At 38.7% G+C, this 27,749-nt stretch overlaps 2 protein-coding genes and 1 long non-coding RNA gene across 4 annotated transcripts; 1 reads left to right on the forward strand and 2 right to left on the reverse strand.

Annotated features, from left to right (window-relative positions):
- The first annotated feature begins 15,918 nt into the window (after positions 1-15,918).
- Positions 15,919-16,888, forward strand: LOC131219478 (uncharacterized). 2 transcript variants are annotated; one of them, XR_009158526.1, is made up of 4 exons: positions 15,919-15,986; positions 16,142-16,184; positions 16,265-16,356; positions 16,606-16,888. It is a non-coding gene; the product is annotated as an uncharacterized LOC131219478 (long non-coding RNA). The 2 variants fall into 2 exon arrangements; XR_009158466.1 differs by lacking the exon at positions 15,919-15,986 and having other exon boundaries at positions 15,993-16,184.
- A 1,934-nt stretch (positions 16,889-18,822) lies between these two features.
- LOC131243996 (uncharacterized) lies at positions 18,823-19,149 on the reverse strand. Its single transcript, XM_058243661.1, has one exon. The coding sequence runs from the start codon at positions 19,147-19,149 to the stop codon at positions 18,823-18,825; it is 327 nt and encodes a 108-aa protein (XP_058099644.1).
- Positions 19,150-23,875: 4,726 nt separating this feature from the next.
- LOC131244005 (uncharacterized) lies at positions 23,876-24,205 on the reverse strand. Its single transcript, XM_058243673.1, has one exon. The coding sequence runs from the start codon at positions 24,203-24,205 to the stop codon at positions 23,876-23,878; it is 330 nt and encodes a 109-aa protein (XP_058099656.1).
- Between the last annotated feature and the right edge of the window lie 3,544 nt (positions 24,206-27,749).

The following is a 27,749-nucleotide window of genomic DNA, read 5'->3' on the forward strand; positions in this document are numbered from 1 at the left end:
ATATATATATATATATATATATATATATATATATATATATATATATATATATATATATATATATATATATGTAGTAAAATCCCTTCTGTTTATTGAGGCTACACCTTTTGACTAGGTGTGGCATAGAAATTGGGTCCGATTTGGATAAGAAGCCGGTCAACTTATCATCTGGGCAGCCTTGCTTTCCATCCAAATCTCAAGGGGCGGACATGACACCAAACAATTCATGTTATTCACGAAGGTAGAGGCAATACAAGAATATTATTTAATTACCATACAAAAGAATTCTACTCACCCTATTTTATTACAAGCAGCCCTCAGGAAAATAAATAAAAATAAAAATCGTTCTAACTTCATTTGTCTCTGGGTAGACAAAGTCTGGGTTTTGGCAATAATCATATTGAAAATCCTAATTCAAACAACCATGATGTTACGGACTGCACTTATCACACAAGCATTATCATGTTCGAACCTCCTGGGAAGAAACTTTCTGCAAAATTAAGAAATTCTTAGGATTCATTTATGTACGTAATCCTGTCAGGTCAAGATTAAGCCTAATCCTGAATTTTGGTAGGCCTCCAGATGCATTGCTTTCCTGCTGTAATTGTGATTTGGAAACTTTTAGATAAGAAAACCAAACAAGATCATAGTAGCAATTAAGTGGAGGAAAGTGTCGTGCGGTCCACCAAGAATCAGGATTAGCCTTAATCCTGATTTTCTAAGATCTCCTACCCAAATGGGCCATAAACACAACGAAATGGCACACTATGCTTATGAGGTGGGCATATGACTGGCAAAACTATCATCGTTTGATGAATTTCAGTAGTTCGTTATCCAAATATTGTCTATGATTGGACCCATAATCGCCTTTGGCCCACTTCAGAATTTTCCATATACCAGAGATCTTGTAGAAGGAAACCTTCAAAGGGAATTGGGTGAGAAGGATTCAATCTAACGGCGACACATTTTTGTCATCGCCACTGTAAACGAAATGGAATTCCTTGGGGATTGGGATTGAGAGCAGTCTAGAAGACGGGGCAGCAGTTGGATCTGCAATGAATGAAGAATGAGCAGCGGAGATAGAGAGCGGATTTGGAAATAGTGGCCAGTATACATCATGTAAATGAAATAGAATTCTTGAGGATTCTTAGTCCTTTCCCTCTTTTATTAATTTATAATAAAAAATATGGTACACTTATAGAATGAAAAAAACAAATAAGGAAAAGATAAGAAAAAGTATGTGAATCCTACTGTGCTTTGCAGGACGACCAATATATACAATAATAGCCACCGTCACCAATCACCATCTTCATCATCGTCACCATTTACATATTCAATTCACCTCTGGAATACTCTGAAGAGTCGGCCGCCACGACTGGTGCCTTGCATGGCAATCACCACCTCCATTCATCAACTGGGTCAACACTTGCTCGACGGACATCCCTTGGATGTCGAATCTCACTAGGAGTTCCTCTAATTCCCTCTTGGTAACCTTGATCTTCACTTCTGTGGAAGAAACTGTCTTCTTCTCACTTATCAACCTCTCCTCTTCCATCTCCATATCATTTTGGGCCCTATCATGACAGATCCCATCACGAGTATCATGCTCAAAGATCATATTGGAGCTGTTTGAATCCAAATCGTTGCCCGCCCATGTCATGGAAGATTGGTGTCTCAGACAATTTCCCATTCTCTCTCTCTCTCTCTCTCTCTCTCTCTCTCTCTCTCTCTCTCTCTCTCTCTCTCTCTCTCTCTCTCTCTCTCTCTCTCTCTCTCTCAGTGTTTTCTCTTGTTTCAAGAACTTTGTGAGGTTTGTGGTATGTATATATAGAGAGGGTCTGTGAAGCTAAGTTAGAGAAAATGTCAAACTAAATCATCTGTCCACGTGAGTCGGTTAAAAAAAATAAGAAAAAGAGTTTTGGACATTCAACCTCAATCCAAGAAGACGCAGACAAACGGAAAACATGACTTTAGCCCGTTGGATTCAAACATTGGAATAGGATAATCCAAGAACTTAGGCTTTGTTTTTGAAGGAATCTTGTAGACTTTCACCAAACAAGTCAGCAATTGCACGCTTTGATCCTGACCATCCATATTGTGGAGCCGATGTTGATAGGGCACACCCCAAAATTTTCCTTGATAGGAGGATCCTAACCATCTGTTTGGCTGCCATCAGAAGTGGTCAATGTTCCAGTTTTAACAGGAAATCATATTGTTAAGATCATTAATGAGTTTAAATTTTTTTGGGTGTCCTATCTATAGTGGGCCCACAATATGAACAGTCTGGATTGACATACATGCATGCATGCACCGTTCGCCGACCAGAAACCGATAAGTAAGAAGACATGCATGCATGCATGCACCGTGCGCTGATCAGAAACCGATAAGTAAGAACTGGTTGTTGACCCTATGTTACCATCAACAAATTGGTTTTATAATGAATTCATTTCAGTGCTTGGAATTATAATGTTTCAACTTTGATGCCGGTTCCTCTTTTTTATTTTTTTGAGAAAAGAGAGAAATTTTATTGATATGGAGCAGGATAGATATAGGAGGGAATTTTGGGCAGGCCCAACGACAAAAAGAGAAGGGCCCGCCTATCATAAGACAGAAAATTCACAAAGAGCGACGAGGAGTTAGGCGATCCTTAGATTACTCAGTCCTAATCTATCCAAGAATATAAGACCACGAACATGCGAAGGACGTTGCTGCGCAGAATGCAAGCGCTTGTCCAGCTGGCCTTCACTCCCCAAGCGGGCCAGCGAGTCCGCCACCTAGTTGGCCTCTCTAAGGTTATGGGAGATACGGACTTCGATGATATTCATGATGGCGCGAATCCGTGTCATCCAATACCAAATGGGCCAGGACAAGGACACAAGATTATGGATAGCAGCAACCACCGACTTGGAATCGCTAGACACTGCCACGTTAGAGAAACCCCGCCGAACGCATTCCTCAAGGCCATCCAGTATGGCCTGAACTTCTGCTCTCGTGTTGGATCCAAATCCGTAGGCCAACAAGAAAGCGAAAAGGAAATCACCTGAAGAATTTAATTCCCCCACCACCTGAGGGGCTCGGGTTACCTAATGCGGAGCCATCCACGTTAATTTTGATCCAATCCTAGACAGGCTTGATCCAGTAAACCACTTGGCATCTAGACGTGGAAGGAGGAGGGTTGATACCCAAAGCATTGAGGGTAGATGACGTGGAGTGATTGGGAGAGGGCGGCAACTTGAGAGAGGGGGCGATCACTTCAACCAGCGGAGGATGTTCTTGATGACCATGGGGCTGGTGTTATTGGTGTCGTCAAACTGGGCCGCATTCCTGGCCTTCCACAGCTCCAAAAGATGAAGATGGGGAGCAGGCCCCTCAAGAGAAACGCCGATTTTGAAGAAACCGTTGTGGCCCACCAAGGACTGGCTCTCCGGGGAAAATCAGGCTGTTATGCAACCTAGGTGAGCCCCAGTGAGAATCAATGCTGAGTGTTACCTCACACCTTCTTCCCTGTTATATGGCCCACTACAGTTTTTTATCGTGCTGATTTTCACATCATCAATGTAGCCTGATGGGGCGCATCTGATGGACAGGTTGGATGTGATACATACACCACGTGGGCCCACATCTTCATAGCAGATCACTGGAACATACCTCGTTCTCCAATTATTGTGGAAGAATAAGCTAACAAGCATGTTCATTAAAATGACTATAATATCAGGTAAGGGTAGGGTTTTAAATTAATCCAAAAATTCTGGAGAATATTCAATCTTCGCGCCATTCATTTTTAGGAGCAGCTGACTGACGGTCAGGATCGTTTCGTTGCATTCGATTTTTATATACAGTAGCCGTACTGCTCGTTTTTCATCTGAACATAAAAAATCATCCCTGGAGACGTTTTTACACAAAAATCAATCAATCCATATTTTCTAAGTTGGATACCAAGAATTCATTACGGCCACCCGTGGTACACATGTATATGTATTGCTTTTGACAAAAGGTCCATCCAGGAACGTGGCACATGTAATAATTATGTAAGGTGCACCTCATTGATGAACGGTCTGGATTACCTGAAGAGTTGGATAGTGTGATTGGGAGTACTAGTGGACCCACTTAGTTGTGATTCATTTAAAATCATGTAATGGGTGGCATGTCATAACTAGAGCTGGGCAGAATCTGACTCGATCCGAACTGAACCAAAGGCTTGGATCGGTGCGGATCGAGTAGGACCACTCAGATCCGATCATACATGGGATCGTGGTCAATTCGTACCGATCCGACCCAATCCGGTTGGGTCCTATATATAAGTTTTTTACTTTTACTACTTATATCTCTACCCATCCCGAACCGAACGAACCCTAACCCCTCTTTCTCTACCCAAAGGAGACACCGCACCCACCCATCTCTCCTCATTTCTCTCCCTCTTTCTCCCCCAGTTTCCCACATTTCCTTCTTTCTCTCTTCCTTTCTCTCATTCTCTCTCCCTATCTTGATTTGGCTCAGTCCGAATCGACTGGACAGACTCAACTCGATCCAACTTGATTTGGTTTTCCAGATCCAGTCGGACTCGGTTTGGGTTAGGCCAGCAAGGATTCGGATCAGATCGAGTCAACCCTACTAGACTCGGTCCCGAATCGGATCGAGTTCAGGTCAGGTTCTTGAAAAATCGAATCGAGTCGAGTTAGACTCAATCAGGTTCGACTCGACTCGATGCCCACCTCTAGTCACAACATTATGACACGCCAAGCATTCTAGATGAATTAGGATTGACAAATTTGTATAGAGCTTTAAGGAAAGGAATTTCGATGGGTTTTAAACTCCTCAGCCCTCAAAGCTATATAAACCGGGCTGGGTCCCAAAGCCTACACACATCATAAGCTTTTCATCCCATCACGGTGCTTTTCTAAGGGTGTAAGGTGTGGAAGATTATAATAATCAACTTATAGCAATGGCCGCCTAACCAGGTATGGATTTAGTTCAATAACTCAATCCCCATCTCCGATGCACTGCATGGTCCTTTAATTACACAAATTAAAGTTTACGGTTGGTATCAAAGTCAACTGTGCATCGATTGTGGCATATCCGTTCATATCATTGGATTTATTCTAGAAACTTTTGGGCCAAATTTGTATGCTGCAATCACTGTAATCTAGACTCTTATCTAGGCCTTTGTGTGTTGTTTCGATACTCGCGTAACATTGATACATTTGCCATTCGGATTGTACGTTACCTTACAAAAATCCGACACTTATAACAAGCTAAACCCAATCAACGGGGTTATCAGATCTTGGGTTTAGGCAGTAGGATTCTGAAAAAATCGATATGGGATAAATCCCATTGTTATGGCGGTGTATGTCGCCATTCTCTTGATTAAAGAGGATTTACAAAACCGGCCCATTCATGTAACAACCCTGAATTTTAGTGCATTTATAACTAAAATAAATAGTTAAATATTTTTATTTTTAATTAAGAAACAAAAACAAGTTAATAGTTGAGTTGGTAGTGACATTATTAGTTGAGAGAGAGGTCGATGGATTGACTTTTGCCACTGCGATTCCTGATTATAGGTGAAGTGGGAGGATTGATTCCTGGAGCAGTTACCTTAAGAAATTTTTTGAGGAGGGCTTGATTAAGTAAGTTCCAACTCTTAGATCTTTTTTCTTTTTTTAATTATTTTATTAATCTCTTCCCAATCTATAAAATGGATGGTGTGGATCATCCACATGATCATTTTATAAGTGCGTAGAGAAATTATAACAAAAAAATGATTTATAATTTTAGATATGGGCAATAATGTTTTAGAAAAAAGATTTAATTGCTTGCATCTGACTGTGTTAAGATAGATTTGAATGGGTCATTTGATACTAAGGGCCAAAAGATATCAATGCCTTCAATTTCATATCAATCCGATTAGTGGATGGGACATTTTTATTAGATTTAACCATAAGAATCATTTATACATTAAATTCTAAAATTATGATTAGACAGATCAAATCGGATTCCCACTATTTATGCTCATTCTAGAATAGATCTAAATTGTTATCCAGAGAAAATGGGCAGATCTGATCGTTTGATGGGTCATGAGGATGAAATGTTAGGGCCGTACTTATTATACTTTAAATTAGTTTTTTCTTTTTTAAATATAAATGGTTTGGATCTAACCAATCTATTGACCCCTTCTCAATCTAAGATTTTTTTATGCTAATGGATGACTTAGATATGTTCCATATGATCAGTGGATCATTGAACGTATCAGATCCGATCTACGCCATCTATGTGAATTTTGGAATATATCTAAAACCTCATCTGGAATTCTAGATGGGTTTGATCATTTGATGGGTCACACTAATTGTAAGAATGATTGTTGTTAAAAGAAATATGAATCTTAGATGGTTTAGATTTAAAAAATCATTAGTAGTCCCCTCAATCGATCATGTGGGAGCTGAAGAATGGTTTAGATCTGATCATATGACCAATAAATATTGAAAGTAAGAAAAATAAAGAAGAACAAAGTTATGAATCAAATAATCATAGGCTTAGTTTTTATAGCATTGTCGATCAATTGACAGGATAGTTCGATCGATCGAAGGCAGTAAATTATCTTCAGTGACCAAAATTTGAAAATCGAAATGAATTCGACTGATCAATAAGTTAGTTCGATCGATCGAATGTACAGTTCAATTGATTGACAATTCGTTAGAACATTTTGTTTGATTAGTAAATTTTGATATTTTAATATATAATGTAAAGTAATAATAACCCCTCGATCATCTTAAAACGTTAGTGTGGTCAGATCATCTTAGGTTAATTAAGTGGGACCCATAGTGAAGAATGACCATATATAATCATATGTTAAGAATGAAAGTTAAAGAGATTCAAATCAATGGTTAGATTCCTCATGTGGGTCCTAAATTAGGTGATGAACAAGCTAAGACAGATTATATAAATGACTGAAAACATAAATATATTTGATTGTGTTAATTATGTATTCAAATGGTTGTCACTTGATTGATTTTGGAGTAACGTCTCGTAATCTGCATCATCAAAATATTCGTGAGTGATCCCAACATGTTTCCTCTCCATTATGATTAAATTAGTCATCCGATTGTTTTTGCTGATTGTGATTTCTTGTGTTGAATAATGTTTGTTTGCTAAAAATTAAAATGACATATATTGCTATATATGTGACAATTGTTAACATGATGCATAAATCATTCTCTTGCATCCATGTCATGCATCGCATAACTGCGTTGAATACCTGGAGTCACTCCCTGGATGACCCAAAGGTATTTACAGTACTAGGTGACCTAAGGGACCATAAATTTACAAAGATGGTGGAAGCATACCCCAAAAAGGAGGAGATGCGGATTGATGGGATCCAACTCCTGCAAGTAGACTGATCAATCCGCTTGATGCATTTACGCATTTAATGGCATTCATGCATTTCTATTTTAATTATGATGTGCATGAACCATGATGGATTCACTTACTGGGTCTGATCAGCTGACGTTTTATTGATGAAAAACCGTACAAATTTAGTGGACGATGAAATAATTGCTCAAGTTTCAGGGTAGCAAGGTGAACCAAATAACGATTCACAAAGGCTATGACCCTATCTTGATAAAGACAGGTTGAATATATTAAATCACTAATATATCTAGTTGAACTCATGTTATTCATTTAATTATGTATTAGAACAAATTGTAAGTTGAGTAACTAAAAGTTATGAATAGTTAAAACTTTTGTTAGTAAATGATTTAATAGAGCATCAAATGGATGGGCTGTGGTACCATGCTTAACTTTTATGAATGTTATAAATATGTGGATTGAATGTCCATAAATGATTGATCGTAATGGTGGATATATGTATGTGTGATTGAAATAAATGAATGTGAGATGTTTCGCTAAAGGTTTGAGTTTGGAAACTTAGTGCACATTTTAACTAAGCTTCTGGAAAATGGTACGAAGGAATGGTTTTAGTACACATGGTATACAAGTCATTTGCCGTAACTCGGGCCTGAGGGTGCACACTCTATATCCGAATTTTGGGGCGTGACAATTTAGATTCAGCGTAAAAGAAGGGAGAAAGAGGAGTGCCGCACCTTGATCGTCCGTTTTCGGCTACAGGGTTGTTCAGGATCTCTTCTCTGGCCGGAAATTTCGGTGAATACTGGTCTCCATCAAGAGGGACAAGGTGACAACCGTAGCTTGAGGGATTGGGGTTTCCGGCGAAACCCTTGCTAGATTTTATTTTCCGATTAGCATAAAGCATTCGTCAATCCCGCAGACATTAATGGTGTCGATTCGTGCCCTTGGCCCGCCCGCAACCTCATCTCTTCTCCATCTCCAATTCTGGCGCCCGTCAGGGATGGTGATGAGGGTCACCATTAGCAGCCGAAATTTTTAGTGGAGGCCGACTTTGGAGAGAGAAGATTCAGAGGACTGCGACTATGGTGGGGTTTCTTAAGTGCTTTTGCACTCCAATGAGAGACCATAGGCCTCTTTTGGTTCTCTTTTTTTTTTTTTTGCACACAAGCCCGTTTTGCAAGGCCCTTTTGTATTGTCCACTGTCTGGCACAACCACGGGCTTGACCAACAACGTTATTATAGGCTTGTTGGGCCTCGATTGCCTTGTTTCATTGGGTTTTGGGCTCAAGTGTCAACCGTTCGGTGGACCTTGTTCTTAGAGCTGTTTTTCGATTCAAATTAATGCCCAATTAGGGCCTGATTACTGACTATGTTTGGACCACCTTTATAGGCCTATGCCAATTCCAAATTCTTTAGTGGGCCACATCTTTGGGCCGGATGGTCTAGTAGTTCCTATGTGTGGGCTGTTTGCTTGAGCCCACATCTGTTCGTGCTCAAGTATTGGATTGTTTGGTTGTTCATTTATGGGCCACTTATTAAGGCCCATTTCAAAAAATTTGTGTCCAATTTGAATTTTAATTTGGATCCAGTGGCTGACAATTTGCTGGCGTTGTACTGGGCCTTCAATCGCCTTTATTCACCCTTTTAGGACAACTTTCAGGGCCTTTTCTTAGATATGAACTATCTATTCAGCTTAGAATGAGCAAACCATCTGGTTTATTCATTAGGTGGATAATTAACAAGATTCCCATCATGTGGACCTTATGTATCAAATCTGAACCGTCTACTTTATGGACCCTAATGAGAGACTTAACTGTCCATCTGATTTGGGTAAATGTTTTATCTGGGCCGTCCATCTTGTGAATGGAAGATGCCAGACTTGGAATGCTCATCGATGATACTGAGATCATATAGAGTCTTGATTCGGCTCAATTATAGGCCCATTATCCATATTCTAGAAGCTAGCATTGACCATTGATTTAAAGGGAATGAGGAGAGAGAAATCTAACTGTGTATTTCCTTTTTTTTTAGATCCCCTATATTTCAACTATCAATGTTACCTACTTTATGAGATAAATCAGACTATTTTATATACAATCCGTTAAAGGCAACATTATATTTGCAATCCTGAAGTTTAAATTTGTGAAATTGTACAATGGACCTCAATCAATGAAGATTTTATGCATTTTGACTCTTATATTGGGGTACCGTGGTAGGATTGCTTATGGCTACATTTGTGTTCAATGCGGACGGTGACGAAAACATAGACAATCACCTTTCAATAGGGATGTAAGTGGTGTGGAGTCAATGGTTCTACTAATGTAAGCTTTAGAGACTCATTTTACCCACAAGTATTGAGTGTCTTGAATTTATATGATTGACAAGGATTAGCTTCATGTTTAGGAGAGTTGCTTACATGTCATAACTACTTTCCATGCAAGAAGTGATGATGATGTGACCGATTCTCACTAGAATTGACTGGTTGTGCCTATTTTCATCTTGAGTAGCTCAATTGAAGAGCCCAGTCAATTGAATTTATAATAAAATTTGCCTAATATTCAGTTTCATTCATGAAGAAACTTTCTACAAAATTAAGAAATTTTTAGGATACATTTATGTAGATGATCCTGCTAGGTTAAGCGCCTAATTATCCTGAATATTGGTGGGTTCCATAACTGGCCTCCAGATGCATTGCTTTCCTCCTGTAATTGTGATTTGGAAACTTTTAGATAAGAAAACCAAACAAGCCTCCAGGTCTCATTCGATTGGCACTAGAAGTACTGGTCAGCTAGGATCGATATGCTGAAGCTGAGAGGGCAGTTTAAGTTTGTCCACATTCTGAGGGAAGGAAATGCGCCGGCAAATGGGATGGCCCGCACGGGGAGTAATCTCCAAGGAAGCACGCTCATCCGGCAGTCATCAAACCTACATCCCCATATTCGGGGCCTCCTTTTCCTAGATAGAGTTGGGTTGTGAGCGCACTACGACAAAACTCTGCTTAGCCGACGATGTGCTTCACTGGTTTACCGGCGCTAATTAAAATTAGGCGTCGGTCCGTGGTCGGGTATAAATACCGTACGTACCAAAAACCTAATCCTTTTTTCTCCCCTCCTGACGCGCGCTCTCTCTCTCTCTCTCTCTCTCTCTCTCTCTCTCTCCCTCCCTTTAGATGCAGCGACAGCCATCGCCATCTCCACCTCTACTATACCTTTTTCAATCGACCCTCTCTCTCTATTTCCCCTTTTCCCTATCTCAATCGACCATCTCTCTTCGTTTCCCCTTTCTCAATCCACTTCTACTCCTCTAGGGTTTCTCTCTCTCTCTCTCTCTCTCTCTCTCTCTCTCTCTTAGGGGTTTTTAATCTCTATCTCTCTTTTAACATGTCTAAGGATGAGATACGAGGATCTCTGCAATCCGATGTATGATATGGACATCAAGGAAGCCTTAGCCACTTGCATCTCAAGCATTCAATGGATCTCCCCATAAAGCACGAATATCTCCCCGAAGATCTACAGGTCATCTCTCTGTATATATCTGTCATCCATCTGTTAGATCGATTTTTTTTTTTCTGGATTTTGTCTATGACTGTAGGTTATAAGACGAGATGCAAATGATTGAATCTGTGAAGTTTTCATCAATCTTTAAAAAAAAAAAAAAAATTGGTTATGTTATGCTTTGGCACCTTACATGCTCGATTAAATGCCAAACGACTCAAACTTGCTGTATTGTCAAGAACTCTGCTGTAATTGTGCAATTGATCTGGGTTTCTTGTTTCCTGAGGAAAAGATTTTAGCACTGAAATTCGCTCCTATGTGATCCATTCATTGAAGATGGGGTTAAATGATCTATTTGCTAAATCTCAGTGTCCACTTCCCATTTCAACTTTCTTAAAGAGATTTGTATGGTTTTCTTACCTGAATGTGCATGGCAGGTCGGTGGATAGTAACATTCTTACGCTGATATAATTGAATCTTGTTTGGCTTCCATTCATCAAGTAAGCTTATGATTGTTACAAAATTGCAAATAACCTTGTTTGGATGCACACTTGAATTGAATGGCGAATGTTCAGTACAACCAAGACACAATGACAAAAGCTAATGGAACTTCGAACCGATAGGGATCTTGCTGGCCGAAACTGGTCTGCTTCAATGATCTGCTCATTTGGTGAAGCCTCTCCTTCACCTATGGTGAAACCGAACTGCAGATTGAACTGATGAGAGTGAAAGGTGGCAAATGACAGGTTGAACTAGACGGTCTATATTAAGGTAGTTCAGACATCTGTTCATTAGCATTTAAAAAGTACATCTGTTGATATATATGATAAAGATCACCAATCTTCTGTCAGGGTTTAATTTTGTTTCATGAAAGAACCGTATTTATAAGATAGATTTATATATCTATATCATGTTCTCTTATGCTAGATCATGCTGTCTTGGTCAACCATGCCATGTTATAAATAACCAACCTAACATCATACGATCTACAGTCATCCCCTCAACAGTGTTAAATTTGAAGCACTTGTGGTGCAGTCAAATTATTCATGGGTGTGCCACTGAACATCATATACACATTATGCATTCGCATGCTTTCAAATCACTTATATGATGTGACAAGTGCCATTAGCTTCTGAGTGTGGATGTTCAATAGGCATTAAAGGAATTAGATGTTGTCCAAACATTTGAAATAACATCTATGCAGTCATTTGATGAATGATGTGGAAAACTGGAACTCTATCATCCAGCAGCTGTTGCATATAGCCATGAACTTGCTCTATATTGAATCATTGATAAGACTCTTAAGAAACAAAGAACTGCCTCATGAAGGTACACATGTCATGAGCATCTTTCTAGTTGATGATGGTTGTGTCTAATAAAAGAAAGTGGGCTCTGAGAAGGAATTTGACATCTGCAGAATAGTATTTTGAATTGTGGATGAAAAATAAATTACACCGAGTGACAGTGACTACTTAAAAAAATGTACACTGAGTGAAAAGTAGTCGTATTTGAATGGTTTTCCATTCTCTTTATTGAAATTGATAGTTCATTAGAACACAAGAAAGGCCTAGAATGGCAGAGAAACTACAGCCCACAATGGAAACCATAGACCCTTACACTCCCATCACATTAGAACACCTGCTCAATTTTTAAAAAGTCATCCCTACTACCTAGAGATCTCCTATAAGGACCTGGCCCAGGAAGTAATTAGGTCCACTATCACCAATTAGAAGTCCTGTTATTTCTTTCTTTCCAAGCTGGCCATAGAATTGCTAGGAGAGTAGGTTCCAAAGCACATGTTTCAATGGTTCCTCTTGGATGTGCTAAATGCTGATCCATTGACATGACGAACATGATGCCTTCCCAAACATGGCTTGGTAAATGGCAGTGAACATAATATGCTTGAGTCTAGCTGCTGAAATTTCAATTTGCATTGCATGGATGTAGCCTTGCACGCATGGTGGTTACCTTTCGGTATTGTGTTGTTTTATATGTTACTATGAGCAACTGTTATTTATTTATTTATTATTATTTTTTTTTTATGTTGTTGTTGTTATTGGCTCGTTAAAATGAAAAATATCCAACAGTCCTATTTCAACGAACGAGTCTCTACAAATCAGAGGTTAGGATTGTTCAAACAGCCTGATTTTCAGATTGTGATTTAGCGACAGTGGATTCCACAGTCTAGTCGGTCTAATTTTAGTTAGTTTATGCCTGACTTTCATACAACCCCCAAGAACACAACGTGTAATAGCAAAAAACAGCAAATCCAAAAAGACCCACATCAGAAATCTGCATGAAAAGAGGCTAAACAGTAAATCTAAAAAGACCCACATCAGAAATCTGCATGAACAGAGGCTAAAACAGAATTTAAAAAAAATAAAAATAAAAATGTCAAGACCATCTAAACAGCAAACACAAAGAGACTGCTAATGTTTATCTTAAACTTAAACTGACTGCTAAAACAGAAAACATTTTTGTCACTTCATTTATATGCTTTCCTAGAGGCCCAACTTGTAATTCCTCAGAACCCGCTCTGCTCTATGGTTACTGAGTGCTTTGTGATGCAGCATGTTACTGCTGAAGGAAGCACCCTAGTTAAACAAGCAGAAGATGCAGCAAGTAACAAGAAAGTAAGTCATTTTCTTAGTCTGAAACATTTTGCATCCTGTCTCCTGTCATGGCCACAGGCTGCTAAAAGACTGCTAAAAGAACATGTAAATCTCATAATAGGTGCCTTGTTTCAAGTCTGATAGAATATTCTGGGAGTCATATCTCCAGAAGAAATAAATTTGTTTTTTTCCAAGCTGGCATGTTTTCACTGGTGAAAGATATATGTGATTTTTTTTCCCCTTAAAAGTCTTGACTAATGATAGTCCGTTTGGTTTAAAAAAATATGGCCCACCGAATAGAAGTGGCGTTGTACCTAAGATCATGTCTCCCATTCTTTTATAATCTTCCCTGTTTATTGATTTTTTATTTTTAATTTTTTGAAACTCATGAATTGTTTATTGGTCGGCATAAAAATCGTGGCATTATCATGTGAATCCACTCCTTTTTATTTTAATTTCATGATGCTGTCAGATAATGGTTTTCATGGGAGACTTTCTTGTTGGGAACTATTCAACAGGTGAGGAAACATCTCTTAAATCTATGTTTCTTTTCTATATTCCATCGCATTCACCACGTGGTGGAATTTTAAGACATTGCCATGTTTCTATGCAGAGAAATAAGGCCCTGATTTTGAACTGTTTGGGCTAGACTGGTCCTATTCAAAAATTTGATTTTGCTGGGTCCAGGCCCAGCCTATTGACAACCCTATATACAGTACATGTTTACAAGATCCATACCTTTTCATTAACTGGGTCCCATTGCGGATGTGTTGTAACTCAAAATCATTGCAGTTAGGTGATCCTAGTTGCTGATTGGAGGATGAGAATACAAATGGAAGGTTAGGAGAAAGTCCAACCAGTTGACGGTCGATGGGCGCTACCAAAGATCATGCAAGAGCAATATTGTTACTTTATTGTCACAATAGCGGGAAAAGTCCCATATGTGGAAAACGTGTTCTTTTCCACAGCTACTTTTTGGATTCCACCAATCTAAACAGGTCCTAAAAGGAGTTTCTAGTATTCGTTTGGAAAGTGATTAAAAACTTTTTGAGTCGACTCAAGATTCAGTCGAGTGAACTCATGGCCAACATGCAAGAGCAATATTTAGCAAATCAACTGCCAATAATTCTCTTCATGTTGTATGGTGATATTTGCAGGCTCAGAGGCAATGTTTGCAGATCTTGGCCATTTCTCTTACAGAGCAATTCAGGTACTTTCTACCAGAGACTTTTTTCCTTCTATTCTATTGATTTGTGAGCAATATCTCTTATAGGTAGATAATGAGGAAGGAAGAAGGGCTTGATTGGCAGTTACAACTGCAACCTTCCTTACTATTCATAATGAGGAAGTAGTCCTCAATTGGCAGTTACATCTGAGAGCTAGTAACTTATTAACTGCCAGTATAGGTAGATAATACAGATCTGATATGGCCAATCCTGCGTTTTGTAACGTTTTGTAATAAAATTCTCCTGTTGAAAAATTGGAATTCCTGTTTTTATTTTTTCTTTCTTGCAGTGTGTATCTGCTGATGAAGACAACTAGGCTGGGTAACTATAAAAACTGATAAATATATTTTTTATTTGGGGTTCTTGAAGTTTTTTTTTTTCCTTTCCTCTGATTGTTTGTTATGATTCCTCTGAGTACCTGTTTTCTGCTGACACTTGCTAGCTGAGATCCTAGCTAGCCATCCATCAGTCAGGTCCCACCATGAACATTCTGTGGTTCCAATGCAGGTGCCAATGCTTGGGTATTGTGTCATTTTGAATGAAATTCTCACCAAATGCTTTAGTTAGTCAGTTCTATCATAACTAAAATTCAGTCCTCATGCATCAATCAAAATGAACTATTCTTGGGATCTAAATGTATTTTTCAGTCTCTCTATCTACAACTAAAAATCAGACTAATCAAAATGTAATGCTTTTGTCATGATTGATTGGTAAAAGTTTTGTGAGTAGGTGCCTGCCTGACATCAATCTTGATACAATCTTTGGACCGTGTGGTGCACTGCTACCAGGCAGGGTTGAATAAAATATCTAAATAGCAGGCATCTTTTTTCAACTAGATCACCTTTTTTTTCAGAAAATACCTATGGTGTTGTTGCTTATATCTTAGTTATCATCTCTCAGAAAATACATGTAGCAAAACCTGACCGGTCACATGCTGGGCGCTACCAAAGATCATGTATTCCATAGAAACCAATGAATGGATAATCCTTACAAATAATTGGAAGACTCCTTCAGGGTGGCAATAATCCAGACAATCTGTTGCTTGTTGGGTTCAGCCCTATCAGGTACCAGGCCTAGATTTCAAGCCTGGGCATTGTCCTCAGGCCATGGCAAAAACTGTAGAATTTGTAATTGTTTTCCTGCAAATCAGTTTGTGATTTTTTTCCATATTTTGTAACTCTTTCTGCCAAAAATCAGTAGAGTGATTTGGGTGATCTCTTGTTTTGATTTGGCCATGGGAGCAGTTGTTGTCATAATCTCACTGGGGTTGCTACTGGTAGTGATCTCTTCTGGTGAGTCTGGTTATTTAAGCACTAAGGTGTGTTAGCTGACTGTTTTGGTCATGGGAGCAGGATGTTCTTCCTTATTTATAGTCTTCTATCATTGCTGACTTTTTCCTTATTTCACTTTCCATTATAACTGACAGTTCTTATTTTTGCACTGCCAGTGGGTACGCTTTTTGGAAGATGGGTCTGTGAATTACATAGTTGGTAATGGATCTTATTTCTAGTCTTCTATCATTGCTGACTTTTCTCGAATATCCAGTTTATAAAAATATTTCTGGCAACAGGAGCGAAGCAACCTGACTATCTGGTTACTGCTGATGATGTTGATTCATACCTTGCCATTGAAGTAGAGCCCCTTGATGGCAGGAACAGGATGGTATTTCACTTGCACACATTTAGTAGATAAAACTCCCTCCCCAGTGATTTTCTATTCTCATTTTCAAAATGTTTCTTGTGGTTAGCTGTTCAATTTACATTTGGAACTTCAAACATTGTTACAGTGAGGCAAATGCATTTTAGCGGCTGGCCACAAGGGTATTTTGATGCAAACATCAATTGGGCCCTCAGTACCACTACTCCTGGAAGAGTAAGTCATGTATCCTTGTCGTTTTGTTTTGTTTTGCAGGTCAAGTGGAGCTTGCTGCCGTAGGAGTTTGCATTGCTGTATTTAATCAAGTATCAAGGGTTCCTATCTTCAGAGGATTTTTTTGACGCTACTCGCGCTGGGAGTACCATATAGAGGATTTTTTATATATATAAAATTATTTAAGACCATTTTCAATTTATTATATAAAATATTATATATATTTTTTATTGTGAAGTAATATAGATTTTGTTTAATATTTAGTTTAAATTGTATTGCAACATTTTTTATGTTTCAAATATTAAAAAAATACTATGTTGAAATTTTCAGCATTTTTACAGGTTGAGAAGTGGGTTGATCCAAAATTCTGTTGACAGTGTAATCTCTAATTGCTTTATGTTGAAATTTTCAACATTTTCATATGTATGTTACCCATGTTAAAATCTGAAACTTTCAGATCATATGACTGAATTTTTGAAATTTTATGTTTCAGGGACGATCCTTCACAGAATTTGATAAGATATGTAAGTGCAAGTTTTCCTTCTTGATCCATGTATATCATCACTAACATTGCATCCAGCTGAGCCATATTTTTTCTGTAATAACAGCTTGCTCTTTTTGTGAACAAAGAGAGATAATTCAGAATTAGCAGAGACAGATGGGCTGACAAGTTGTTCAATAGAAAATTTGAAAGGTTTGATATTCAAACAAGAAGTATTGTAGTCCTGGCATATTGCTGATTGGAAATTTGCAGCTGACCAACTTGTTAGAACAATTCCAGATAAATTAATAGTTCACTGTAAGGAGTAGTTTTCCAAGTTTTCTGTCTTTTTTCTTTCTGTTATGTTTGGTATTCTTTTCTCACTGGGAACATTTAGCCTTTTGACGCCACTCGTGCTAGGAGTAGACCATATAGAGGATTTGTTTTTATTTATTTATTTACATTTAAGACCATTTATTGTAATATATATATATATATATTTTTTGTGTGGTAATATAAATTTTGTTTAATATTCAGTTTTATTTGTATTGCATCATTTTTATGTTTCAAATATTTAAAAAATACAGGTTTTGATTGAATTATATATAATAAAAAAAAAATTACTGGATGCTAGGGCCTCTCAAATCCATACAAAGGCTTCTCCCGGCGCTTGTGTAGATATCTTACGGCGCTCCAAGAATTTAGCCGGCGCTTTCGGCGCACAGAAACGCGCCGATAGAATCTCCCTAGCGCCGCCAATACTTTTAGCGACATACCCATTTATCGGCGCTTGACTAGCGCCGAAAAAGAATCAGCAGCGCTTTCTGGACTTATAGCGGCGCTTGTGAGCGCCGCTAAAAGTCGCATTTGTTGTAGTGGCGATTAGGCAGTCCTCTAGGGAAGTCATCAGTGGGCCCGCCCCTGTCAGCCTGATTTAGGTTTCTTTGATAGGCTACTCTCAGGGCCCTTCTTCTCTGGGGCAGCCTAAATGTTGTTTGCGATGTATAGTCTTATACTTGAAATGAAAAGTTTGCGTTAAAAAAAAAAAAAAAAAAAAAAAAAAGGAAAAGAAAAGGAAAACCAAACAAGCCCATAATTGCAATTAAGCGGAGGAAAGTGTCGCGCAGCCACCAAGATCAGGATTAGGCTTAATCCTGATTTTCTAAGATCTCCCACCCAAATGGGCCATAAACACGCAAAACGGCACACTATGCTTATGAGGTGGGCATAGGACTGGCAAAATTGTCATAGTTCAATGTATTTCAGTAGTTTGTTATCCAAATATTGTCTATTATGATCGGACAGATAATTGCCTGTGGCCCACTCTAGAATTTTCCATACCCCAGAGATCTTGTAGAAGGAAACCTTCAAATGGAACTGGGTGAGAAGGATTCAGTCTAAGGGCGACACATTTTCGTCATCGCCACTGTAAATGAAATGGAAATCGCTTAGGGATTGGGATTGAGAGCAGTCTAGAGGATGGGGGCAGCCGTTGGATCCGCAATGAATGAAGAGTGAGAAGAGGAGATAGAGAGCGGATTTGGAAATAGTGGCCAATATATATCATGTAAATGAAATAGAATTCTTGAGGATTCTTAGTCCTCAACAACTAAATTAACAAAAATATGGTACACTAATAGAATGAAATAAACAAATAAGGAAAAGATAAGAAAACGTAGGTGAATCCTACGGTGCTTTGTAGGACGACGACCAAGATATACAATAATAGCCGCCGTCTCCAATCACCATCTTCATCATCATCATCATCATCTTCATTTTCAATTCACCTCTGGAATACTCTGGAGAGTGGGCTGCCATGACTGGTTTCTTGCATGGCAATCACCGCCTCCATTCATCAACTGGGTCAATACTTGCTCGACCGACATCCCTAGGATGTCAAATCTTACTAGGACTTCCTCTAATTGTCTCTTGGTAACCTTGATCTTCACTTCTGTGGAAGAAACTGTCTTCTTCTCACTTATCAACCTCTCCTCTTCCATCTCCATATCATTTTGGACCCTATCATGACAGATCCCATCACGAGTATCATGCTCAAGGATCATATTGGAGCTGTTTGAATCCAAATCGTTGCCCGCCCATGTCATGGAAGATTGGTGTCTCAGACAATTTCCCATTCTCTCTCTCTCTCTCTCTCTCTCTCTCTCTCTCTCTCTCTCTCTCTCTCTCTCTCTCTCTCTCTCTCTGCCTCTCTGTCTGTTTTCTCTTGTTCCAAGAACTTTTGTGAGGTTTGTGGTATACACACACACACACACACACACACAGAGGGTCTGTGAAGCTAAGTTTGAGAAAATGTCAAATGAAATCATCTGCCCACGTGGGGGTCGCTTTAAAAATAAAATAAAAAATAAAAAAGAAAAAGAGTTTTGGACATGAAAACTCAATCCAAGAAGACGCAGACAAACGGAAAACATGACTTTGGCCTGTTGGATTCAAACATTGGAATAGGATAATCTAAGAACTTAGGCTTTGTATTTGAAGAATCTTGTAGAGTTTCACCAAACAAGTCAGCAAGTGCACGTTTTGATCCTGACCATCCATATTGTGGAGCCGATTTGATAGGGCACACCCCAAAATTTGCCTTGATAGGAGGATCCTAACCATCTGTTTGGCTGCCATCAGAAGTGGCCAATGTTCCAGTTTCAACAAGAAATCATATGGTTAAGATCATTGAAGAGTTTAAATTTTTTGGGTGTCCTATATATAGTGGGGCCCACAATCTGAACAGTCTGGATTGACATACATGCATGCACGCACCGTGCGCTGACCAGAAACCGATAAGTAAGAACTGGTGGTTGGCCCTATGTTGCCATCAACAAATTGGTTTTATAATGAATTCATTTCGGTGCTTGGAATTTGGATTTTTGAACTTTGATGCCGGTTCCTCTTGTACTTGTGAAGAATAAGCTTATTCCACCGTTTATCATGTGCGGCCCGTCAATTTTCTCCCAAAACTCAAGTGAGGGACACCATGTCAATCATGCCTAAAACTTCTAACATCACATGGTGTGGCCCATCAAGTTTTGGAATGGCCTTATGTTTTAGGGTGTCCTTATCCTAGTCGGATCATCTTATGAATGTAAGATTGGATTGGATGGCATAAATTCACAAGTCTTTCATGGTGGGCGTTTCCATGTCAACAGTTCCCATCAGTGTGAACTACCTGTGTTTTAAATCGGCCTGATTTTAGGGCATTAAGTGAACTGTGGTACGATCTTATGAAAAGACTGGATGTTGGCCCTACATCACAATGGGACCCATACCCAGGATTGTAAAAATAAGCCTATTGTGATAGCTTCTATGGTATTCTAGACTGGTTATAAGGGGCTTTGGGTAAAAGAAAAGCATTGACTTTAATGAGATTTTTTTCGTTTGTAATAAAGATGTCATCCATTCGGTTCATATTGTATTTGGCTAGAAGCATGAATCGAGAGATTAAGAAAATATCAAAACACCATTCCATTATGGTGATTTAGAGTGTAATGATTGTGATTTTCATGACCCACTTGAGACCTTGATTAAACAAATTAATATTTGATTCTTCATTTATTAATAAAAACCAAGCACTTGGCCCAGTTAGTAGAAGTGCTCTTGGCCTTCCTTTGATCTCTCTTTGTATTTTCAGTTTCTCTTATGATAGACTTTCCCATAGCCTTGTTTTGAGAGGTTTGAAAAATTGTTCGGGCTTTGTAAAGCTTTATACATGAAATGAAAATCTTCTTGAAAAAAAAGAAAAAAGTGCTCTTGGTAGAGGGATAGGTTAATGGATTGATTCTCCATACCGCCAGAATTATATTATTTCAAAAAGTGTATCGTTTTGATTTATTTATAATATATAATTGCTTTTGTCGAAAATAGTTTTCAACTATCAATTGTAGATATCAGATATTCGAATCTAAGCAATCCTTTTGGTTTTTTTTTTTTGAATTCAAGTATGAGAAAAACTATTGGTTGAGTTGGACACAATTCCATAATCAATGGAACCCATCAAAACTAAGGAAGAACACAAAAAATCCTAAAATTTTCAGAAAATCAAACTGTGTAACTGAACATATCCGACTTCGGTTGCAAGTTAATTATCTGTTGTGTGGACGATAGCTTACGGTCCAACCATGCAAGTAGATTTGAGACCTTGGCGTAATTTAATCTTATATAATAATATAAACAAATGCTTAAACACACGAGCTAGTTGTATATGCATTGGTTGGTGTGTGGACCGAATCATGATTTTTGTATGTCATCCCACCCTTCCACCATGGTATGCTTAGTAAAAATGGGATGCCCAAAAATCTGTCCATCCAACTTTCAGTTTAGCCAAACCATAGAAAACTGAGAGTCATTACCATAGAAAAGGATGAACAACAACCTAAAAATCTCTCGATTCCCTAGTGGGGGTGGCTAACAGGGAAGTGTACAGTGGGTGTACTAACAACCAAAAAAAAAAAACACCTAAAAATCTCTAGGTTCACATGGTCCCATCTATTGGTTGGAACGACCTGATTTTGAGGGCATTCCATTTTCATTGGCAAGGTGGGATGACATACCAACTACACGAATTGGCTCCCACACGCCAGCTTATATTGTCCGTACAACCAGTTGTATGTAAGCATTTCTCTTTGTTATATAGGCTTCACCTGTCTTTTATATATATATATATATATATATATATATATATATATATTAATATATATATATATAGTGCAAAAATACTTCATCAAGTAAGGTATTGAAAACTTGAAAAGACTAGCTGAATAAGGTGGATTTTGTTTAGGGAAATTTACCAAAGAAAAAAAGAAAGAAATGAAAATACCTACTTAGCATAGAATTTACAGTCAGGCACATTTTTCAAATTGATTTTCAATAAGCTACTCAATTAATTCAAGTGATTATTATGAGAGTATGCCAGCAAAGAGGTGTACTACTTGGATAGGCCCTATCACGTTGTTTTTGTGAAATCCACCACTACCATTAGGTGTGTCATCTGGTATTAAGTACAACATCAAAAATCAACTCCATCCATGATTCAAGTAGACCACATGATTGAAAATAATGCAGAGGGCAACGCTTACCCTCCAAACTCTTTTCCTCGATGTGGTCCACCTGAATCAAGGATCAATGTTTTTTATTTTCCTTTTTCCTAGGACTAATTTGGTGAATATAATGGTTGGAGTGGATTTGCAAGCCAGGTAAAAATGAAGGGTGAATGTCTCTCTCCAAGCCATTTCCTTTGGTGCCTTTGGTGTGTCCACCTAAATCACAAGTTAGCCTGATTTTCTTAGCCTCGAGCCTAATGCGGATTTTACACGTTAAGTACTTGGAGTGCATTTCACATATATATCACAGTGGCCCTGTGAAAAATAAAAAATAAAAAATCAAGGATGTCTGTCCTTAGATTCCATTTTCTTTTTGTTTTATATATTTTGACCTATATGAGTTTTTAATCATTGGGAGAGGAACCTGCCTTGTTTTTTTAATGGCCCAGCTTAAGTGTATGCAAAATCTACTCTAACCAGTAGATGTGCAACCTCGGGACTAAAAAAAAATTAAGCTAACATGTGTTTCAGGTAAGCTACATCAAAGGAAAAGGTTACCATAGAGACGTCCTCCCTTGATTTTTATAAAGCCCACCATAATAATTATATGAAATCCAACCCAACCATTCAATGCCACAGCAAAGTTTAGGCTTCTAGCTCAAAAATCAGGCCCATCCGTGATTCAGCTGGGCCATGCCTAGAGAAATAGTACAGAGGATGAGCATAATATTGTTGTATATACTAATTGCAATTATGTGGTCCTTCTGAATTATAGATGGGCTTAATTTTTGCTCTTTAAGACTAACATGAAGTGACATACCTAGTGGTGGAGGTGGATTTTACCTAAACATTGTGGTGGAGACCACCCAAGTGGCTAACCCCTTTGCTCTGCCCCTTATAAAAGCTGACGCAGGGTACTCCAATGATAGTGGGGCATCTTATTGAAACCATTTTGAAAAAGGTTCCGAAACGTAGCATGTAGCTTCTTTTTTTTTTCTTTTTTTTCTTTTTTTAATTTTTAAAAAAAAGAAAGAAAAAAAAAAGATCCGATTTGGACAAGAATCGAGTCAACTCGTCGGCTGGCGAACCTTCTTTCTATCCAAATCTCAAGAAAAGGAGCTCACGCCAAATAATTCATATTCTCTACCAAGAGAGAGACAATACATGAATATTTATCATACAAATTAAAGAATTCTACTCACCCTATTTTATTACAATCAGGCCCTTAGAAAAATAAAATAAAACAAAATAGACAATTCCATTTCTCTCCGGGTACACAATGGCTGCGTTTGGACGCCAAGCATATTGAAAATCATATTTAAAACAACCATAATTTTATGGGCTCCAGTTGCCACATAAGCATCATCATGTTCGAACCTCCCCGGATGAAACTTTCTGCAAATTTAAGAAATTCTTAGGGTTCGTTTGGGTGGAGGATCATGCCAGATCAAGATAAAGCCTAATCCTGGATTTTGGCGGGACCCATGACTGGCCACTAGAGGCATTGCTTTCCTCGCGTAATTGTAATTTTGGAACAATATTAGATAAGAAAACCAAACAATTGCAATTACGCTGAAGAAAGTGTCATCCAAATATGGCCAATGATCGGACGGATAATTGCCTGTGGCCCACTCCAGACTTTTCCATATCCCAGAGATTTTCTAGAAGGAAACCCTCGAAGGGAAGGGGGCTGAGAAGGATAGAATCTATGGGTTATATACATATTGGCCATCATCACTGTCACCAATCACCACCTTCATCATCGTCGCCATTATCATATTCAATTCCCTTCTGGAATACTTTGGAGAGTGGGCCGCCACGGCTGGTACCTTACAACGCATCCACCGCTGCCCTTATTCATCAACTGAGTCAGTACTTGCTCTACAGACATCCCTTGGATGTCAAATCTCGCTAGGAGTTCCTCTAATTGCCTCTTGGAAATCTTGATCTTCACTTCTGTTGAAGAAACTGCCTTCTTCTCACCTATCAACCTCTCCTCTTCCATCTCCATACCATTTTGGACCCTATCATGGCAGACCCCATCAGGAGTGTCACGCTCAAATACCATATTGGAGCCTTGTAACACACAATCATCGCCGGCCCATGTCATGGAAGATCGGTGTCTCAGACAATTTCCCATTCTCTCTCTCTCTCTCTCTCTCTCTCTCTCTCTCTCTCTCTCTCTCTCTCTCTCTCTCTCTCTCCCCAGTGTTTTCTCTTGTTTCAATTACTTTGTGAGGTTTGCGGTATATATATACTGGGGTTCTGTGAATTGCTAAATTATTCAAACTAATACATTTGCCCATGTGGGTGGCTTAAAATATTCAAAAAAATGAGGTTTTCAACGTTCAAATTCAATTCACAGGAGAAGCAGACAAGCGGAAGGTCTAACTTTGGCCTGTTGTATTCAAACATTGGGACATGTATTGTACTTTTTTTTTTTTCAAGTTCAGAATTCAGTCACGTGTGACATGTGCCGGGGTGGCAAAACCGACTGTGCCTACCAACCGAATAACTTTTCACCCGAAGCCCGGCCCCAAGATTGGTGGATAGGTATTAATTAGCCATATATGACCAAGATATGAGCAGACCTGTAACCTGTTCAGCCACTTATAAAATGTTGTTTAAAATAATTATGTAACTATCGAAGGGTAGATTCATCCTCTGAAAATGGATTGTACATTAACTTTGGCTTGTGAGGACTTTCAGAGATAAATGCAAAATAAAAAAGAACACTTATAGTCGACTGGAAGTAGTAACTACAAAGTACTTTTTTGAGAGAATTACTAATATTTCAGTAGAAGTCATCCAGTATATGAGCGTAAACTTAGATTACAGCTACTCCTAATGTAAGATTACGCTACTAGTTACACTAAGAAATGTGAAAGATAGATTATGTTTAGTAACATAAAGGATAATTGATAGATTAACTGGTTTGATTGGGCTAGTATGATACATTTTGCTTGGTTGAGAGCTCCTTTACTATTTATAAATTTTCTTCAGATAGCCATCTAGATGCTTCCTCCCATGTACAATCGGTTATAACAATTGCTTTGGCCTTCTAGACTATTCTTGGATACATGTCGTAGTAACCGGCTCAACATCGCTTTTCTCTTAACCGCATTCCATCTTTCATTGCTCGGCCATGCTCCATCTCTGGATGATATGTATTATCCAACCAGTGCCAGCTGTTATTTCCACAACACAAACTCGAAATATCTTCACAGATCTTACGCGTGTTGTATACTTCTCGTGCAATGACACGTGTCCCTTATTGGAATAGTAAAAAATAAGGTACAACATTGCCCCCCACGTCATTTCGCCTTTAGGCAAAAGGTGAAAGCGATGATAGTCTGTTACTCAATGTAATAAATGTGATCAGCTTCGCCTTCGTGTCAACTCCTTATTGATTCTGCTCAGCCGAGACGAAAACCCCAATAGTGATTTTTTTTTCTTCCCCAAATGTTATCATGACACGTAGCAAACGATCAAATGATAAGAGTCATGATTATCCTCTCATTAACACACATGTTCTTGATCAACAACTCTTGTTCCTTATGCCTCTTCTTTCTAAACTCTTCAAGCCCCAAACTTACTACCACCATTACTATGGCTACTTCTTCATCTTTTGGTCCTGCAACATTCTATTAGGAAGATCTTACCAGATAGCTAGATATTTTTTCCCTTACGATCATAAACGATATCCTATTCAACATCCCGGTTGACCAAGGTAGAACATTCCTTTCACCTGGACCGACCTTCCACCCAGAAGTTACCCATTAAGAAATCTCATCGGTGGATCGGATTTTCCCCATCTGCCTAGGTGAGAGATTACTACTTCAATCTGAATTCTCAAACCCTGTGACCACCTTTAAAGTTTCAAGATCATGGCCAAAACTGATGAAAGGATGGGTAGACTGGTATAATTATGTACTCCAACAGCGTGGTAATACATAGAGATAAGCAGGCATCTATGAATGCATCAGGCTTTCCCTTTTTAATACATAGCATATACTCCCCTTCTTATTGTAGCTTCGACTTTTTGCGCCTTTCGGCCAACACCTGCCATTTCGGGTGTGGTCCCATGAGTCCAACAATCATGGATGTCTATGCTCTCACTCATCTTCTTCCTTTTGCCAATGCAGTTTTTCTAAGTATTGTCCAACATGACAATCACTACTTCGTCTTTCCATATACAAATGGAAAAGCATATTCCAACTTCCTTCTCAATCAATGCAAGAAGAGCACGAAAATCAATGATCAGGAACATATGACATTCCTATTGTGCGGATCTTTCATCATCTTCTCTGCATGAGTGCTATATAAATCACAAAAGAGTATGTTCGTTTAGCGGAGATGCTAGCTCAAGGACAACGACTAGCTCTCGCTCTGTTCGTGCTCGGACATCTATATTGCGGCATGTATAAAGTAACAACCAAATGTTTTTACAACAATGGAGGACCTCTATGGCTACTCCAAATGTAGCTTTGTGAATATTTTAACTCCACCTACAACTCTACTACTTCTTCTATTTACACTTCCTTCGATCAACACAATATCTCTTCTATCACCCGGTCATTCATACATTTGCAGAATGTATGAAGTTTATTTTTTCTCACTTCATTCTGGCATGTCCAATCATTCTTTCTATCCATTCCAGAATAAAGATTTCGGCTCAGCTTGGTTCACTGAAGACTTTAAACTGACCGATCCCAATCAGATCGAGTAATGAGACAAATCTTGGGATAGTTACATGATTTGCAGAGACCTCCCCTATGGTGGCAGAATGGAAACTGGTGTCAATGCTAAGGCAGGGGTCAAACGATACTGTCCCAACCTTCTTGTTCGCCAATTCTGTCCAGCTCAATGCATTCCTTATCTTCACTCATAAAACCTCCAACCAATCCCCTCATGAGAGCCCAATTGTGAAAACAGTTGGTATTTATCAGACTCTCCACAACAACTTTCAAACAATAAGCGTTACTCTTGAGTTACTAGTTATTTAGAGTCGACCACACCAGATGATCACTCTCCCTGATTGGGGGAAAAACTATTACAATGAATTGGTGACCGAGCCTACCAAACTCATTGTCACTCGGCTTTACTATTTGAAGATGGGAACAACTAAATTTATGGCCAAGAAAAAGAGACCAACGATCGAGAAGGCGACAAGAAAGATCTCATCGAAATTGATTGCATCTCCAAGCTGAAAAACGACACGAGCCCAGAGAACACCAACCACCTCTTCATTAACAATAATAAGAATGGTCGATCTAACATCACCCCAATGTAAGTACTAAAGAGTTGTTGTTGCTAGCCCTTCTCAATCAGCACAACTAATTTAACATGCTCTAATTCTTATAGTTTCTTAGGTCATGAGGAGAATTTTAGACCTTAGATCTCTTCCAGATCCCATTCTTGTTGCTCCTATAGTTCCTGCCATGCCAACTGTGCCAATAAGTTCTCCTGCAATGCCTAGGACTAGCCGACCTATGAGGAAACTTAATGGTATTTCTCTTGCAACCGGCGATGTTCACGCCTTCAAAACATATTATAAAATTAAGTACTGGCTAGGAACATTTCCTTCAAAATATTCTTAGAAAATGGAACAAGCACATAAAAGACATGTGGAAGCCAGTTTCAATCGAGCTTGG

The sequence above is a fragment of the Magnolia sinica genome, chromosome 1 (assembly GCF_029962835.1).
Source record: "Magnolia sinica isolate HGM2019 chromosome 1, MsV1, whole genome shotgun sequence".
Taxonomy (NCBI): Eukaryota; Viridiplantae; Streptophyta; class Magnoliopsida; order Magnoliales; family Magnoliaceae; genus Magnolia; species Magnolia sinica.

Bases quoted from the DNA above. Each gene is read 5' to 3' on its own strand.
- LOC131243996 (XM_058243661.1), bottom strand. From the start codon at position 19,149: ATGACATGGGCGGGCAACGATTTGGATTCAAACAGCTCCAATATGATC.
- LOC131244005 (XM_058243673.1), bottom strand. From the start codon at position 24,205: ATGACATGGGCCGGCGATGATTGTGTGTTACAAGGCTCCAATATGGTA.